This window comes from Protopterus annectens, chromosome 1.part0 (assembly GCF_019279795.1).
Source record: "Protopterus annectens isolate FY-2018-M chromosome 1.part0, PAN1.0, whole genome shotgun sequence".
NCBI classification, from domain to species: domain Eukaryota; kingdom Metazoa; phylum Chordata; order Ceratodontiformes; family Protopteridae; genus Protopterus; species Protopterus annectens.
In genome coordinates, this window is record NC_056725.1 from 96152128 (window position 1) to 96170665 (window position 18538).

General features: G+C 43.5%; 1 protein-coding gene across 1 annotated transcript in view; it reads right to left on the bottom strand.

Annotated features, from left to right (window-relative positions):
• The window catches only part of MEIOSIN (meiosis initiator), a 1029307-nt gene that overhangs the window by 571551 nt on the left and 439218 nt on the right, over positions 1-18538 (bottom strand). Inside the window, exon 4 of the mRNA XM_044086822.1 lies at positions 17185-17249. Within this exon, the coding sequence (XP_043942757.1) occupies positions 17185-17249 (65 nt within the window). The remainder of the gene's footprint in view (positions 1-17184; positions 17250-18538) is intronic.

An 18538-nucleotide genomic window follows, 5' to 3' on the forward strand; every position in this document is an offset into this window, starting at 1 on the left:
AGTAGCTTGACACGACCAAATGGCAATGCGGCAAACAAAATCTGAGATAACAGGGAGAGGGGAATTGTGGGTAAGATTTCAGCTCGAGAGTTTGAAGCTGATGCGAGCTTAGAAAATGGCCAGCTCGGTTCCGAGGTCGGAACTGATACCCATGCGTAAGGAATGAACGAGGATTAACAATATCAGATGATGGGATTTGTGCAGGTTGATCATGATGCCTAGATTCTGAAAGTGATAGAGTATAATCTATGGGCACAATGAATTGATGCGTCATGGGGGCCATGAGGAGCCAATCATCCAGGTACAGGAAGACTTGGAAACCTTGCAGCTGGAGATGAGCTGCCACCACTGCCATGCATTTGGTAAACATCTGGGGGGCTGTGGTGAGTCCATAGGGCAGGGCTCTGAACTGATAGTGGTTGGCCCCTAGCCAAAAGTCCAGTTACCTCCAGGAGTGTCTGTTGATTTTGATATGATCGTACACATTCTTGGACTTCTTGACCGATAGGTTTAGTTCGCTGAGGTCCAAAATGGGACGCAGGTTCCTGGTTTTACTGGGCACTAAAAAGAAGGAAGAGTAAATTCCGGACCCTTGTTGTCCTGCTGGGATTTCCTGGATGGCTCTTTTTTGAAGAAGGTCTCGGACCTCGAGAAGGGCCAACTCCCTCTGGCAGGGTGGAACGTCTGGGAGAAAACTCTGAACTGGAGGGGGCTGAAAAAAGGGTATGAAATAACCTCTGGAAATGATCTTTAACACCCACTGATCTGAAGTGACACTTGTCCAGGCCAGTAGGTGGAGGGTGAGTTGACCCCCGACTGCCTCCAAGGCAGTACAGCCGGGCACAGCTTCAGGAGTGCTGAGGGGACTTCTCCTACAAGGGTTCCCGGGAGCCTTGGTTCTGCGCACCCCCTCTGCCTCTGGGACAGCGTCTGCTGTCAAATCTCCTTCCCCAGCCGAAGGAAGAGGATTCCTGAGGAGCATCCTGGAAGGAAGACTGAGACCTGCAGAACCAAAGTTTCTTACTACCCCCTCTGATTTTCGAAAAAGTATCATTGGGGTGTAGAAAACTTGACCTCCACCACAGACAGAGTCTTTCCTTCCTGCTCGCTGCGGGTCAAAGTCTGTTTGATGGAGGGGCCAAACAAGATTGACCAGTCGAAAGGGGCGTTAGTAAAGGATGCCATAAAGGGTCCCACAAACTCACAAAAGTGAAGCCAGGCATGCCACTTGAAGGCAATGCCCATACCCGCCACTCGAGAGGTGGCCTCCACCTTACTGGAGATCAACGTCATCGAAGCATTAGCCAGGGAATTTAGAGTGGACAGCTTCAGGGGAAAGCAATTTGAGACTCTCCAGAGGCAGCAACTCAGAAAGGGAAGTGGAGAGCTCCGATACCAAATCCCTTTGCAGCTGGGTAAAGTGTGCCATGTAATTGGTTGCTCTCAGTTCAAATGTAGCTGAGGCAAACACACGCTTCCCAAAAAGGTAAACTGCCCAAGACTCCCTGTTCTGGGGCCGGACCGTGGAGCTCTGTTCAATAAGCTCCTTCTTAGTTGCTGCGGCCACCACAATAGCATCAACGGGGATGCCATTACTCCAAAAGGCCTTATCTTTGGGGGGGGGGGGCTTAGAACCTTATCAGCCTTTTTGGAACTGGTTCCACTGTGTCCGGCTCCTTCCACGCCCTGTCTGCGATAAGTTTTACGAGCTCGTCGGCAGGGGTGAGACACCCAGGTAGAAGATGGGCCTGTCCCAAAGGCCTTCAAAAACACAAATTCCTCTAAAGACAGGGCAGGAGTAGACCAACCACCTCTTTGCTTTAGAATCTCGAGGATGTCCCCAAAGGACACTTCCTCCCATGGAAGACTGGTGACCTGTCTCCCTCCTCAAAATTCATGTCTTCAGTGAGGGACTCTCTAATGGAGTCCAAATGCCTCCTCTTGCACATCGTCTTCCTAGGAGGCTTGACGGTGGGCTCTGGGGAGAACTCAGAAGAGGTGGGGACCCTGAGGGCGATAATGCCCGTCTGAAGGTGCTCACGGGAGGGCTGACCCTAGAAGGATGAGGTCTCACCGCCCAATATCGAGAGGGACTGGGGAAGACCTACAGCCAAAACTGCCCAGCCAGAGAAGGTCTTCTCTATTGCCTGGAAGTTTATGTGCACTTGGTGCTTCAGTTTCTTTGTTAATTTGCTGCTTTAGTGCTTATAATAAATTCCTCCAATTTCAACGGAGTCGTGGTTCCCCCCCCCTCATATAAGTGCCTACTAGCGTTTTTTCTTTTCTTTTCCAAGTCCATGGTACACCTTATTTTTCTTGCCAATTTCCGTTCTTTTTTCTATCACTTAATCATTTTCCTCTGTAGTACTGGAAAAGGTTTTACTGGCAAGCTGTACTTAGGGCTGTGCCACTGTTAGAGGAATAAGAAACAGATTCCACTTCAACTCGCTGGCTAATTTTTTACTAGGAAAACTTATTTCCTTCTTCACTTGTCTGCATCCAAAAATGTTTCTGATCCTTCACAAAAAAAAAAAAAAATACTGACATTAGCTGGATAAAGCAACTTGAATCTCATTCCTGCCTCTTGACAACCTCTGACAACAGGAATAAACTCGCTGCTCTTCTGCCTGATGTACAGTGAATAATTACTTTCCGTGAACACACTGGAAGCAGTTTTGTAGGGAGCAGCTTCTTCTGCTGATATGAATGCAATTTACTACTATTTCAGGTACTTGGCTTCATTCTTATGACCAAATACACACAATGTGCCCTTTCAATTAACCAATGCTATGTGAAGTAACAGCCTACTTGCTTATTATTATTTTCATAAAATTAATGCAATCTGTTCTTTCCAGCTTCTCTGGCACTAAAGAAATTCACAGGTTTTCTCTGCATGCTTAATCTTCCAGCTCTACAATTTTTGAAAAAGCTCTTCTTGAGAAGCCTACTATTCAGCCAGTTTTCCCTTCATTTCAACCATTGATTTCTCCAGTTTTGTCAGCTCATCAGAATACCTACTTAAAGCTTCTTCTGTTCTTTCCAGCCTTTTGCCTCGCTTATTTTGAACACCTCTGAATGCATTTGATTTACTTTTTTTTATTATTGCTGGAAGCAGTATATCGTGTACTGAGTCTAAAACCCGAAATGTTTTTTTTTTAATTGAACAGCTGCAAGGGTCTTCAACCACTAGAGTTTTCTCTTCCCCTTTTATAGTTGATTTTCTCTTTCTTCAAATTTCTTCTTTGCTGATATCCAGGTAGTGTAGTGACTAACTAGTAACTGAATTTTACCCAAATGCCTTTTGCTGTCTGTTTTCTAGAACTTCTGTATTTTCAAAGGGGAAGTTCTAATCAACCTATCAGTCAGTGTGCAGCCATCTTGGAAGTCTCCTGTCTCTTTTGTTGATATGCCTGCAGGAAGAGTTTATAAGCTGAGAGGATCTATAGTAACAGCCAGCTCCTGAAGTGGAAAAGAAAGTTAAGTTACTATCTGTAACGATAGATCCGTGCTGTCTTTTTCCATCCTTCTTAACCTGTGGGTTATCAGATCCAATTCGGATTCGATGACAGCCCTTCAGAATCCTTAGAATAAGAAGTTATGTACTCACCATAACATCCCATGTGAGTTGTTCATCTCGCCTTCATTCTTGACTGACGGGTTCAGAGCCGATCCATTGGCTCTGGTACGGCCTTATGCAAAGCACAAGGTCTTCCAGTAGTTTGAGGCCAAGCCCCTATCCCATGATGCACTGTGAATTACCTCGGATCTTGTTTGCTGCGTGTACTATAACCATATAAATGAGCTATCCTCCTATGGAAAGGAAGAAGAACTAAGCGACCAGGATGAGACCAATATCTAGGTCATCTATCAGCCAGGGGGGGAAGGAGGGAGGGAAGTAAGAATTAAGACGAGACGAATAACTCACATGGAACGTTATGGTGAGTACATAACTTCTTAATGTGAAGTTGTTCAGTCTCGCTGTTCATTCTTAACTGATGGGTAGCGTCCTAGCACCATCAATCTCGGGTGGCTCATTGGAGTACATTTTTCAGGGTCGTAGACCCAAAAGAAGGCCTGTCCCTGGAGGCCTTATCAACTTTGTAATACGTGATAAAGGTATGAGGTTTGGACCAAGTGGCTGCTGCACAAATGCTATCAAGGGGCCATTTGGCTTGGAATGCAGTGGCTGTAGAAACTGCTCTGGTTGAGTCAGCTTTAATCTTGTGTTGCAAAGGCATATTAGCAGCTGAGTAGACAAAGGTGATACAATCAGATAACCATTTTGACAAAAGTTGTTTTAGCCATTGGTCTACTTTTTCTGGACTCAGAGAATGAAACAAAGAGCTGGTCTGACTTCCTGATATCTTTTGTTCTATCCAAATAAAATCTGAGCTGTCTGTGAACATCAAGTTTGTGCAGCATATACTCCAACTTATTGGAATGATTAGGGAAGAAAGCTGGTAACTCAATGACTTGATTGATATTAGTTTCTGAACAAACTTTGGGCAAAAAAGAGGGATTTGTCCAAAGAGATACTCTGTCAGCATGAAAAATCAAATAAGGGCTGATAGTTAAAGCTTGAAGTTCTGACACTCTGCGGGCAGAAGTAATAGCTACCAGAAAAATGGTTTTCCACGACAAATATTTGAGGTCACAAGATGATGCTGGCTCAAACAGGGGAAGGATTGTGTGTGACAGCATAAAATTTAGATTCCATGGAGAATAAGGAGTTTTCACAGGTGGTCTCATATGAAATGTCTCCTTGAGAAAAGCCTTGGATAACTTGTGGGACATGATATTTAAATCATCAATCCCAAAATGAAAGTTAGATATAGCAGCCAACTGGACCCGAACTGTTGCGCCTGTCATTCCTTTCTTAAAAATCATAGTCAAGAATTCCAGTATGGATGTCAAGGGGGCTTGGTAAGGATCAATGTTCTGATTGGAGGCCCATATGAAAAATCTCTTCCACTTACTAAGATATAATCTTCTAGTGGACAGCTTATGAGAAGACAAAAGGATCTGTTTTGTCTCATTGGAGAAGTTATGAAGCCTGGCTATGAGGGGAACTGGAACAGCCAAGCTGTCCGCTTCAATGACTGCAGAAAAGGATGAAGGTCCCCCGACAGAATTGTCAGAAGGTATGAACTGAGTCCAGAATCCAGGGATCCTCCAAGAAATGATGTCGAAGGAAGGGGAACCAAATCTGCCGAGGCCAATGAGGGGCTATAAGAATGATGGTCCTTCCCAGGGATTTTGCTTTCTGTAGAACTTTGGGTATCAATGGGATTGGTGGAAATGCATAGAGGAGACCCAGGGGCCAATCGTGTACGAGTGCGTCCTTCGGGGCTTCTCCCGGAGGAGGAATCAGGGCAAAGTAGCTTCTGCGTTTCGTGTTGATGCGGTTGGAAAAAAGGTCACAGCAAATCCTGTCCGCAATCTCTTTCTTGAGGGACCACTCGTACGGCAAACTCTGAGGGCTTCTCGCAGAGGGGGTAAGATCTGGTTCCCAAAAAAACAGTATAGGTAAGAGCTTTAGCAGTTGCCTGCTTCCTCAGACCTCAATACAAAGACAATTAATCAAGATGCATTTATACATTACTACAACCAATAATATCAGTTTAATTAATGAGGCAGATTCCTTTTCCTACAAACAGGTTTTAAAGAGACGGCACTGTTCAGACCTGGAGGGGCATATGCTTTAAAATCAATTATCCACCTGAATTCCACACATTCTGTTTCATTACTCATCACCTTCTCTTAATTCTTTTTTAAGATTTTTTTGTAGCACCAAGAATTTAAAACTATGGTTGTCTCCTGCGTCTAAGACATGCTTCACTACTGCATTAGTCAGTTTCTTATTACGTATATCATTAAGGTGTTCCAGTACCCTCTCCTTCAACATACGATTAGTTTTTCCAACATAGAAACATTCACATAGTTTACATTTAGCCATATATACTATGTTTCTAGTAAAACAATCTGCATAGAATGAGAGTTCTATAGGCTCCTTAGAAATGGGATGCATCACCATACAAACTGGCCAAATACTAGGGCAGGCTTTGCAAGCTCTACATGCATGAGTTCCCCTGCGTTGTGACACAAGATGTTCCTTGCATATCTGTTCTGCTTGTAACAAAGTCACTGCTTCAGGTTTTTACAGTTTTTAAAACTAAACCTAGGGTCAGAGTTTATTACCATGCTTATTTTAGGATCGACCAACAAGATGGGGCAGTTTCTTTTCACTACCTCACAAACTCTACTAACCCCTGCTGAATAAGTCAGACACATCCTATTCTTCACCTTCATACTAGATGCTGTCCCTCTCCCTTCTTCAATGTAAGTTTGTTCTGAATAATATGGCCTGTTTTTTTGTTTTATCCAGTTTATCAACCTCTTCCATACCCTTTTTTATTTCCTCAGCTTTATAGCCCCTGTCCATAAGGTCAGATGTTAAGTCCGTTCAAATCTTCCCTTAGGGGGTCTGCATCTGTATGCAGTCTCCTACACCATAGTACCTGATTCTTAACTACATTCCTAGTAGTATGACTGGGATGCATACTAGTACGATGTAGTATACTATTTTTCCTACATTCCTTCCTATATTGCTTGGTGGAGAGATTACCTAACATGTTTTTGGTAATCAACACATCTAGAAAATTAATTTCATCTTCAGAATAATGCAGGGTAAAGGACAAAAAAAAACGGTGCTACTCTCCAAGAACTGTACAGATTCTTTCAATTCCAGTAATTCACCACGCCAGATTAAAAAATTCTCATCCACAAAACGTTTATAGAAGGTGATGTTCTCCTTGAAACTATAATTGCTAAAAACTATTTCCTTTTCCCAGTCTGCAAGAACCACATTTGCATATGTGTTGGCACATGCTGTGCCTATAGCAACACCTACAATCTGAAGGAAATATTCATGTTCAAAGAGAAAAACATTTTCTAGAATCATGTCTAACAGAGTGCAGATCATATTTACCTTTGTATTCCTATACCTAGTTTCTCATACAAGAAGTTGACTCACATTTTCAATCCCTGCTTCATTAGGAATGACCGTGAACAGAGAATTGACATCTAGGGTTACAAAAAAAGCTTTTTTAATCGCTTCATTTCTATGCCTTGTCCAAATGAACAGATGTTCTAAAAACTGCTTACTATCCCTCAACACTGTTTCTATTTAATCCAGAACCCACCGAAGCTGTTTCTCGGCATATATGGACATTGGCTCCGTGAGCCAACCTCTGCCGGATACTATGGGTCTGAAGGGTGGATGTCTAGGATCTTTGTGCACTTTAGGCAAACCATATATCACAGGCATAGTTGGGTGCTCAACAGAGAAGTATGTGTACAGTGAATAATCTATTAAATCTGTCATCAGCATATCATATAGGCAGAAATTCAACCTATTTATAATGCCATTCACCTGATATTTCTGTAGAACTGCATACACTTTTCTATCATGAAGCATGTCATACATTCTTTCCAATCTAAAACCACTAGGCCACCTCCTTTGTCTGGTGGTCTGATAATCAAGTGCTCGTCTCTCACTAATGAATTTAAAGCCTCATATTCCTTATAAGACAAGTTAAAAAAATTCGATTTACTACCTCCACTAAAATCTTTCCTTAAGTCATCTTCACATAAATTAATAAAAGCCTCCATTGCTGGTGAATTGTCTGGTATAAAAGTACTGGGTTTCTTAAAAACACAGCCATCATTGGAAGCACTATGCTCCTCCATAAAAACTGCTTTTAACATCACATTCCTCGCAAACATTTTTAATTCTAAAATTGTTTCCACTAAATCAAGTTTAGTAGTAGGTATAAATGACATACCTTTATTTAGCACAATCATTTGTTCTCGTGTCAGCTCAGTCGAAGACAAATTAAAAACTAGATTAGTTATCTTCAATTGCATGTCTGTGGGCCCAATGCACTTGGACCTTTCACCACAGGTGGAGGAACTGCTCTCGATCTCAATTCTCTCTTGCGACTGCGTGACCTTCCTATTCTCTTTTCTTGTCTTATAGGCAGAGCTTTCTCCAAAAAAGCCGAAGACAATCTATCACATGAGGAAGTCACTATACTTTGCTTGGTCAGCACTTTTGGTCTTACTACTTGATAGTTAATTCTTTCGTAACACCACTTAACACTACATCTTTATCAGGACCATAATCATCAAAGTCATTAACCTCCCCTTCTATTATATTATCGGGGGTAGCCATCATGTTCAAAGCTGTAGTAGCTGTGCCAGTATTGCCAGCAACAATGCCATCTTGTGCAATGACTATTTGTGAATTAATATCAACATGCACTCCTTCCACCCTAGAAGCACAAACAACAGTATTTACATTTTTTCCAACCATATCCACACCAACTGTTGCAATATTCCCCTTGTCAACAGCACCCACTCGTACATTGGCTTGCCCTAGATCGTCGAGACGCTCGTTCAAGATATTGGCTCTATCTGTGCTGCCTTCTGATAAATTTATTTCTTCTACTGGTTTCTGAGCTCTGGTGACACTACCATTTACTGAATGCTTCTTCTGAGTATCAAAACGCTTTTGCATAGCAGTTTCCACTGCCCAGTGTGTATTACCACGTTGTTGTTGTATACTGCTGCTTGATGGCCTCAATAACGTGTGCGCTGTCAATGACGTTGTACGCTCAGCTGATGCGTTGTTTCTCAGCCACGAGAAGACGTTCCCATCATGGAAATCTACGAAGTCTCTTCGTAGCATTTTTATTTTCTCTTTCTCCTGTTTCCTTTCAAAAAGAGAAATATTCAACAAAAGTTTATCGATTAGCTGCATGTATACTTCTCCTTTAAAGGAGCTGGATAAGTATAAAGTTAAGTCATTAACCTCACTTGCTAGAGACTCTTCCTCTGGTCGAAAGTATTCATTTAATAAAGCCATGTAGTCCAGGCTTAGATGCAGATTCAATACTTGCCATCTTTTCAAGAGTTCAGGCAGGCTGTCACCATAGGAGGGCATCTTCAGCAGTCAGAACCCTCTGGGGACTATTTTATGATAAATAGTAGCTGCAGCATATACTGTTTTTGGTTTGTCTGATACCAGTGGCACTCTTTACATTTTTTGCAAGATCTGGTTCCCCCCTGCTTGTTCAAGTACCAGACTACTGACATATTGTCTGTCTGAATTGCAATCGTTCCTAGGGGAAGAAAGTCCTGGAAGTACTGCAATGCCCAAAGTATTGTTCTCATCTCCAGAACACTGATATGCAAGTGTGACTCCTGATCTGTCCATGTGACTTGGGCAGTCTTTCCCTGAAAATGCCCCCCCCCCCCATCAGGGAAGCATCCGTGGTCACGGTGGCTACTGGAGGGGGTAGAACAAAGGGACGCCCTATGGTGACATGAAGCTGATATAAACTTGTTAGGCCTCCTAAAACAGGCTCCATGGACTCCGGTGACTCCCACGCCCGAGAGACCAACTGCATGAGCTCATCGAAGGGCGGAGACACCCAAGAGGTGGAGGGTCGAGACCTGAAAGCCATCAGGAGAACTGACTCGTCTTCAGTAGGGCATCTGGACTGCCAATCACCCCTCTGCCTAAGGATCTCCAAGTATCTCAGCAAAAGAGATATCCTCGGAGGGGGACCCTTCTGACTTATCCATTTCAGTGTCAGATGTCAAAGATTCCTGTGGGGAGTCAAAGTGTCTCCTCTTGCACAATCTCTTCCTGGGAACCTCCTCAGTGGGAGCCTCTGGGGAGGTCTCGGAAGAGCAGGGGGCACCCTGTGGGGCTATCTGAGGCTCTGGGTCTCTACGACTAGCCTGGACAATGGAAGCAGAAGCAGACACAGGAGCTTTAGGGGATGAGGAAGCAAGGCCTGAAGTCGAGGATGTCTTGGGGGACAAAGCTCTCCTCATGGCCTCGAAGGCACCACTGCTCCGATGGGAAGGAACTGACGGATCCGAGGGAACCATCAACCTTCCCCCCCTGCACCGAGGCCATGGGCTCTGAGTCGGAGGTAGGAGCCGAGCTCATCCGAGTTGAAGCCCCGAGAGGAAGAGACAGCACCGACAAGTCAGTCCAACTATCCTTGCTGGATCCGACTGCAGAGTGTCGGCTCGTAGAGACCCAGTCAGTGCAGAGGACGTCAGAGTGGATGGAGCCGAGGACACTGGAGCAGAGGACACTGGAGCAAGTCTCGGCTCCAAAAGCTCCACGATCAACAGGTCGGCTTCCTGTGGCTCCGAAGGGCTGGTACGGCTCGGCGGAGGAGTAATCAAAGCAGGAGTAGTAGTCTTCAGCTCCGAAGCCACTTGGGCCAGAGCCGACAACAATTTAGCAAGGCCTGGTGCCTGTAAAAGCTTATGCACCAATCGATCCATATCCAAATCTGACAGGCTGACAGAAGACCTAGATGAATGCATCGATGGTGCCGACTGAAGCAATGGTGACTGAGGCACTTCGGATACCGTCTCCAAACCTGTGGGCCGGCTCCGAAAAGACAGTCGGCTCTGAGGTCTGTGGAGCCGATGTTGCAGAATCATCCAATTTTTTTTATTTCTTGGACTGCTTAGAGTCCTTAGATTCTACAGAAGACCTAGAGGACTTAGAAGACTTGCTGGCCACATCCTGGTCACTCAACGCCTCTTGAACAGGGTGCTTTAACAAGTCCCTGTCCATCAACTTCCTTTTCCTCTCAAACAACACTCTAGAAGAAAAGGAATGACATATGGCACAAGACTCCTGTAAGTGGACAGCTCCTAAACAATAAACACGTCACATGTCCATCCGTTACAGATATTCTTTGGTTACAGTCTGGACACTTTTTAAAGCCAGACTTTGGGTGCTTGTCTTTATCATCTGCCATAATACTGCTATAAAAAAACGCAGAGCAGAATAATCAGCAATTTCCTAGGCTCTAACAGCACACACACTCTCACACACACACACACACACACACACACACACACACACACACACACACACACACACACACACAAGCCTAAGAAAAAAGTATCTCACAATATTAATAAAGTTACTAGGCTCTAAGTCACACACACACACAGAAATAAGCCTGATAAAGAATTTAAATAACTATATAAGCCACTAGAATATACAAACGCACACTCTACTAAACTAAGGCCAAAATACAGGAGGCCAACAATAGAAAAAGGCTATCTATATCCACTAGAAACTACTTAAACACAGCAAAACAAAACTAGGCCAAAAACACGAGGCCGATATTTTAAAGATTCATAACCACACACGGGAAGGGGAGCTTTAAGGAAGCTACAAAAGCCAACTATATAACTATTTAACTTATCTAAGAAAAGTTTAGAAAAAATTATTTAAGCAACTGCTAAATATAAAAGGTTTTTAAATAGTACTGGCCTGAGCTTGCACTGGAACCTCCGATCAGATGCCACGGCAAACTTGATCTGGGGTAATTCACAGGGAATCATGGGATAGGGGCTTGGCCTCGAGCTACTGGAAGACCTTGAGCTTTGCATACGGCCGTACCGGAGCCGATGGATCGGCTCTGAACCTGTCAGTCAAGAATGAATGGCGAGCTTGAACAACTTCACATTTGGAGTTCGCCTACTCTACCCATAACTCCCTTATCTGACTCTCCAAAGATCAAGTTTGCCACAGAACTGCCCATACAAAAACAGATAAAAGGGAAAACAATTTTATCCATGTATCAGGCAAAGGGTATCAAGAGGGCCCTCTCAAACAGAGTTTCAGGGATGATCTGCACAGCCTGCCAGGAGCCACAAACAATGATGACAATCTGTAGGAGGCATGAAGGGAAGAATGGTTGAGAAGGACAGAAGATGACAACACGGATCTATAGTTATGGCAAGTACATAACTTTTGAATCTGATATTATCATTTATATCCATCTCAATCTGTGGGACAAAGTTCCCAGCCAGTAACATCCTCAGGGGGGAGCTAGGAGACAAAATTCCACAAAATGGTGGAACCAAAGGCAAATCGAGACCTAGAATGAATGTCTATTTTGTAATGAGACACAAAGATATGAATGTTAGACCAGGCAGCTGCTGCACAAATGTCATCAATAAATACCTAAGCGAAAAAGGCAACTGAAGTAGCAGCTACTCTGGTGGAATGAGCCCAAGCCAATGGGCAAAGAAATCCTTTTGAGGAAGTGTGCAGTGGAAATACAATCAAAGAGCTCTCTACATAGGATCACTTTGGAAAAAGGCCTGCCAAGTCATATGTTGGAAAAAGAAATAAAAAAAATGGCTAGATTTTCTGAAATTTCTGGTTCTATGCAAATAGAATCTCACCTGGAGGTGAGCATCCAAACAATGGAGCAGATAATGTTCGTTGTTACTTTATTTTGGAAAGAGAACAGGTAAATGTATAGGCTGAATCAGATTAATCTCAGAGGCGACCTTAGACAGCAAGGAAAGGTTGGTTCTTAAGGTGACTCTATCTTTGTGGAAAACCAAACATGGGAAAATGAAGCATAGTACTGGAAGCTCTGACACGCTCCTTGCTAGTCAAACAGCTACCAGAAAAAGAGTTTTCCAGGGCAAAAGCTTTAGCAAAACTATGGCTGCTGGTTCGAAAAAGGTCTGGTAAGGACTTGCAAGGGCAGACCGAGGTCCCAAGGAGGTACTGGATCATGAACAGGTGAAAGTAGTAAAAGGTGCCACTCAGAAAATCCTTCAAAAGTTTAAGGGCCACCACCGGTATATTATCTATGCCAACATGAAAGTTAGAAATGGCAGCTAACTAAACCTTAACAGTAGAGTAATTGAGGCTGCACTGAAAAAGGACAGCCAGGAAATCTAAAATAGCAGTCAGAGGAGCAAAAAAATGATTAGAACCTTTGCAAGCGGCCCAGATGGAAAGCCTCTTCCACATACCGCAAACCTTATTAATGGAAGGCTTCTTGGAAGAAGAAAAGCTATGAATAAGTCTCATGGTCATTACTAGAATTGTAGGAACCATGCAGCTAGCTTGAAGGGGTGAAGGTTAGGGTGATGGAGGCCAAAATTGTGAGAAATCAGATCTGGGACAGGGTCCAGTACTCAGGGAGGGTGAAAAGGGGAGCTATACCTGTCTCAGTCAGAGCAAGGCTATGAGGATCATGGTTGCTCTGCAACAGGCTGCCTTTTGAAGAAACTTAATTATCAGACATGTCGGAGGATAGGTGTATAGTAAACCCATTGACCAAGCACAGAAATGCATCCATTGGTGACTGTCCCTCTGGAGGGATCAGGGCATAGAAACTGCTGCATTTGGTGAAGGATGAAGAAATGACAGACATTACCAGGTGGTGTCCCAGTGGCTGAAAATCCACTCTGCTAACTCCAGGTTAAGAGACCACTCGTGAGGCAGAAGAATGTGTTTCCTCAGGCTGACCACAAGGATAATGGACTTTCCCAGGATGTGCACTGCTATCAAAAACCTCTGATAGGACATCACTCACTGTAAAACTCTCATGACCTCTTGACAGAGAGGACAGGTTCGACTTCTTCCTTGTTTGTTTAAATACCATACCACTGATGTACTGTTGGTCTGAATGGTGATTGCACCCTTGGGGATAAGTCTTGAAAGACCTGCAAAACTAGAAGAACTACCTTCATCTCCAAGATGTTGATGTGAAGACTGGCCACGGACTAAGACTGGATGCCCCGGGCAGTAGTCCCCTTAAAATGCCCCACTCACACTCCAGAAGGGAAGCATCCATGGTCAAAGTACCCTTAGGATGGGGAAGAACAAAAGGTCAGCCTGCCATGACCAGAGTAAACTCCAACTATCATCGAATGTAGTTGTGACAGATGTTAGTCAGGGAAACTGGAAGAGAATGAAAGGCCCACTGAATTGCCAAACTCCACTGCAGTACCTGCAAGTGGAAACTTGCCATAAGAACTTCCCACATAGAAGCTACCATATGTCAAAGGAAGCACAGAACTGAGAATGCAAGGGATTCTGCAAGCCTGACAAATCCGAGAAGAATGCAAATGAAGAGAACTTAGTCTGAAGACTGGTAGTTTGGTTGCTTGATTGACCATATCCAAATGGTAGCCAATACATTTGAGTACCTGAGCCAGTTCCAGGCTGGACTTGTCATAATTAACTGTTATGCCAAAAAAAAAAAAAAGACAACTGGAGCAAGGAATCTCTGGCTTTGATAAGGGCTGCCGACATAGAAGCCATCAGGAGCCAGCTGTCCAGGTAGTGAAAGATGTGGAACCCATGCAGCCAAAACCAGGCTGCTACTACCACCATGCAATTTGTGAACACCCAGCGAGCTGTGCTGAAACCAAAGGGAAGTGCTCAAAACTGATAATGACTTGACACCCGTCCGAAAGAGAAGGAATGTCCTGTAATGCCTTGCTGTCTTTAAGTGGCGGTAAGCATCCTTCAGATCTACCAAGCACATCCAGTCATCCTTACTCACAGAAATAGAAAGGACTACAGTGTGACTATCAGATCCTTGGTATTTGATGAATTGGTTCAGTTTGCTGAGATCCAAAATGGGTCTGAAGTGTTTGTTTAATTTGCTACTCAAAGGAATATTGAATACACCTTAAATCTTCGTTGGTCTGGTGAAAGCTCTTAAATTTCAGTCGAGAAGAGGTTTTTGGATTTCCACCACTGCTTCACTTCCATGACAAGATGGAACATCAGGAAGGAATTTTTGATTACTCTATGGATGAACAAAAAGGGAATTCTAAAACCTCTGGAAATAACTCTCAACATCCACACATCTGATGTGATGGTCTCCCATGCTTTTGGGTGAATAGCCACTAATCCTTTGACTATTTCCAGAGTGCAGCAATTGGGCAAACCTTCAGGGGCACTGGAAGGGCCTCCTGGAGAATGCCCTATGGAAGCCCGGTTCAGTGGACAGCCCCTGCCACATGGGTGAAATCCACTGTAGTTATCCCTGTCCCTTAGGGGAAATTGTCACTAGAGGCATCTTGGAATAGTTGTGGCGAATTACAAAAAAAGAGGTGCTTCCCTCCTTTCTAGTTCCTTGAAAAGAACCTTTGAGGAGTACAGAAGTGAAGCCCGGTGGTAGAGAGCTTCTTTCCATCCTACTGATTCTTAGTTAGCATTAATTTTCCTGTGGGCCAAAAAGTGAGGCACCAAAGTCAAAGTAGTTAACCATAAAGCTATCACAGCAGTGATAGCCATCATCAAACAGTACGTAGAGAAAAGATACCTTGAAACATTCCGCAAAATTGCAATAAGTGCAACAGACACGGCAACGCATAGCAATACTGGTGCTGGCAGCATAAAATGTACTATCAGGAGCACTGGACAACAGGATCATGTACAAGACTGCAATGTAGACATCTGAACCTCCAGGGTCTTCTAAGTGTGCATGCACTGCTGAGTTTTCACTACATATGACATTTCTGATATAAGGTCTCTCTGAAATCTCATCATATGGGCAAGATATTTCACACAAGGCGAATGTGGCTGAAGCGTATGTGCCCTGTCTCAGATAGTCCAAAGCCCAAGATTCCTTACTGAGTAGATGGAGCAAGAAGCTCTCCTCTGAGATGTCCTTCTTGACAGCTGCCATAACTACAATGACATTTCACAGATGAACCCTTGTTCCAGTGGGGAGTATCTTTGGGCCGAGCCAAAACATTGTCAGGTTTTCAGTAAATAGGTTCCACCACATCAGGTTCCATCCAAGCCCTCTGGGATGCCAGATCCACAAGGACATCCGGACTGGGGACCATTCTGGACATGGATGGGCCTGCAGTGAAAGTCTCAAGAAAACGACTCCGCTAAGGAATGGGCTTAAGTGGTCCAACCCATGCTGTTTTAATAACTCAAGTAAATCTCCAAAGGAGGCATCCTCGTGGAGGGGGGTTTGGGAGACCCTTCCCTTTCATCAAGGTCTATACCTTCGGTGAGGGACTCATCACTGGAGTTCAAGTGCTTTCTCTTGCACTTACTCTCCCCATGGACCTCCCTGTGGAAAGAAGCGGGAGGAGATTCAGAAGAGGTGAGTACTACCTCTCCTCAGCTTCTCATTATCTGTTAAAGGAGAAAAAGGATGCAGGCTTTAGCCTTCCATAGTCGAAGGTGCGGTCATAAAGCATGAAAACCAGAGGTCCTTTTCAAACACTAAATTACTACCAGTACAGTAGAAATGAATGGTTCCCTCCATTTCCTTGGCTTTCCAACAGAAGTCAGTAAAGAAACTGAACTGCATGGGATACCTTGCTGGGCATTTTCAATGGTCTCAATAATCCTGATGTTGATGTAAGTCAGGATTTTCTCTCAATTGTCTGCAATTGGTCAGGCTGGATTTCTGATTCTTATGGAAGTGCTTCATGCTGATCACCTTTTCCAGACAGATTAGAAAAAGTCATGCAGAGCTTGCTTCATTATTTGGAGGCGACATCATCATTCTAAAGGCTTAACAGATTAAGGCATCAAACTGTTCAAGTCAGGCCGGAGGAATACACTGCATGACAAGCAGGCTCAGGAGCCAGAAGTGCTCGTTCCTATAGCATGGCATGCTGCTTCACAGCATGTGCCAATGTTGCATGCATGCATGCAGACACACACACACGTACACATACAGAGCCAAGGGTATGAGAGCTTCAGAGAGAAAAAAAATTATGAAATGGAAAAGTAAAGGGGATGACCCTACTGTTGGCTAAATGTCAGGTAGTATGTATCAGAACTAAAGATAATCAGGATCATAAACCTTTTATACCGAACAAAAAAATCATGCACACTATGACCTTGTACTGTCTCAAAAACAAACAAAAAAAAACCATCAGTGAAAGTGGTTAAGACAACAGTGATGACTGTTCTCTAATCCATAAACTGAAATGAGTTTTGTGAGAGTGAAACACCAATTTCCATCAAGAGCATTACTACCATCCAGGCAAATGTTCTGGTGATCTACCACCAAAAGGGTTCTATGCTGCTGGCTTGAAACTTAAACCCCCCACATAATCTGTGAACATCATTACACTACCTCAAGCAAAATTAGACATATCATGTAAAAAAAAAAAATCATAAATTTAAACACTCAATGCAGCTGGATTGAAGGTGGTGATGATACTGGTGTTACTACTTTTTCTTTACAGGATTTGTTCAACAGAAGATATACTACAAATGCATTTTATCACTGGAAATTAAACTAGTTTTACCTCTATGTTCCTGAACATTTATGGTGAACTTACCAAATATCTTGAGGAAGTAGAATCAATATCCTGAGAACTCAAATAGACATCTTCAAAGAGAACTGCTGTGGAGAAGAAAACATTATGATAAACAAATTAGTGCAACAAAATGTACAGTTGTGTAAGTAATAGCAGTAGATGTTCAAATGATCACTGTTGCAGTGGCTATAACTACAGAGATTATATTCTACTAAGCATACAATACCCTTTCAGCTTCCAAAGCTTCAGGGCACTCTCCATGCACCCAAACCATAAGTCAATTCGAGCTGAGCTTACTAAAAGAGGGGATGGAGCACCACGCCCTTCAGAGCCTTCATGACAACAGATACACAGGGAGGCTAAAGCCCTGAAAAAGGACAATGCTAGGAACAGAAATCTATCTATACAGGTTCACAGGTTGGTACTAGGTAATCAGCCCTTGGGCCTATCCAAGCCTAGCCATAACAATTCCCTGGCTATTTTTTCCCCACAGTATTTACTTCCCTGGACCCCTGTCTAGCAGGGCGACTGACGTGATCCCGGGGTGAATTTCCTATCTCCCATCCAATCATCAAGGTTCCTTTTGAAGAGGGCCAAAAAGGCGCTCTGCTTGACATGTATGGGCAGTCTATTCCAGAGTCTGGGGAGTCTCTGGGTCAGGAACCTATCCATCCAGCATGTTTTGTTCATTGTGATAACAAGGTTTTAGATCCCTGGAGCGTGTGGCTCTGAGGAATTGGGATTTCTTTAAGTGTAGCATGTCCAACAGCTCTGGGTTTGACATGGCTATGTATGTTAAGCAGAGATCACCTCTGAGTAGACGATATGCGACAGAGTATAGGTGGTGTTTTTTCAGACAGCCAGCACACAGTGTGTGTGTGTGTGTGTGTGTGTGTGTGTGTGTGTGTGTGTATATACATATCTGCATCTATCTGTTTATATTTTAAAACAAAGAGTGAGAAGGTCACACAGAAAAACCAAACAGTAGAAAAACTAAATGAAAACTCTAGCCAAGCTAGAACTTCAACTGAATGAACTCTCAAAGCTCCTGAATCAAAGCCACATGGCATATATACAAATTACCCCTATGAACAATAGGTGTTTTAGCTATATGGCAATTCTGAATGCACATGACTTATTTCTTTTTAAGTCATTTCACTGGACAATTTCAGGCTAATAAAGCCAAACTCCACTAGCTGCGGATATGCATATTTTGGCCTTGTTATACCACATCAGCACAACACAAGCAGAATGTTTGTCTAAGCATAAGAAACACAGGGTTGTTATACCCAGTTGATATCCATTACCATTAGGATGGCTGCAAATTGTCCCAACTAACAAATTAAAACAAAGAGTGGGAACATCACACAGAAAA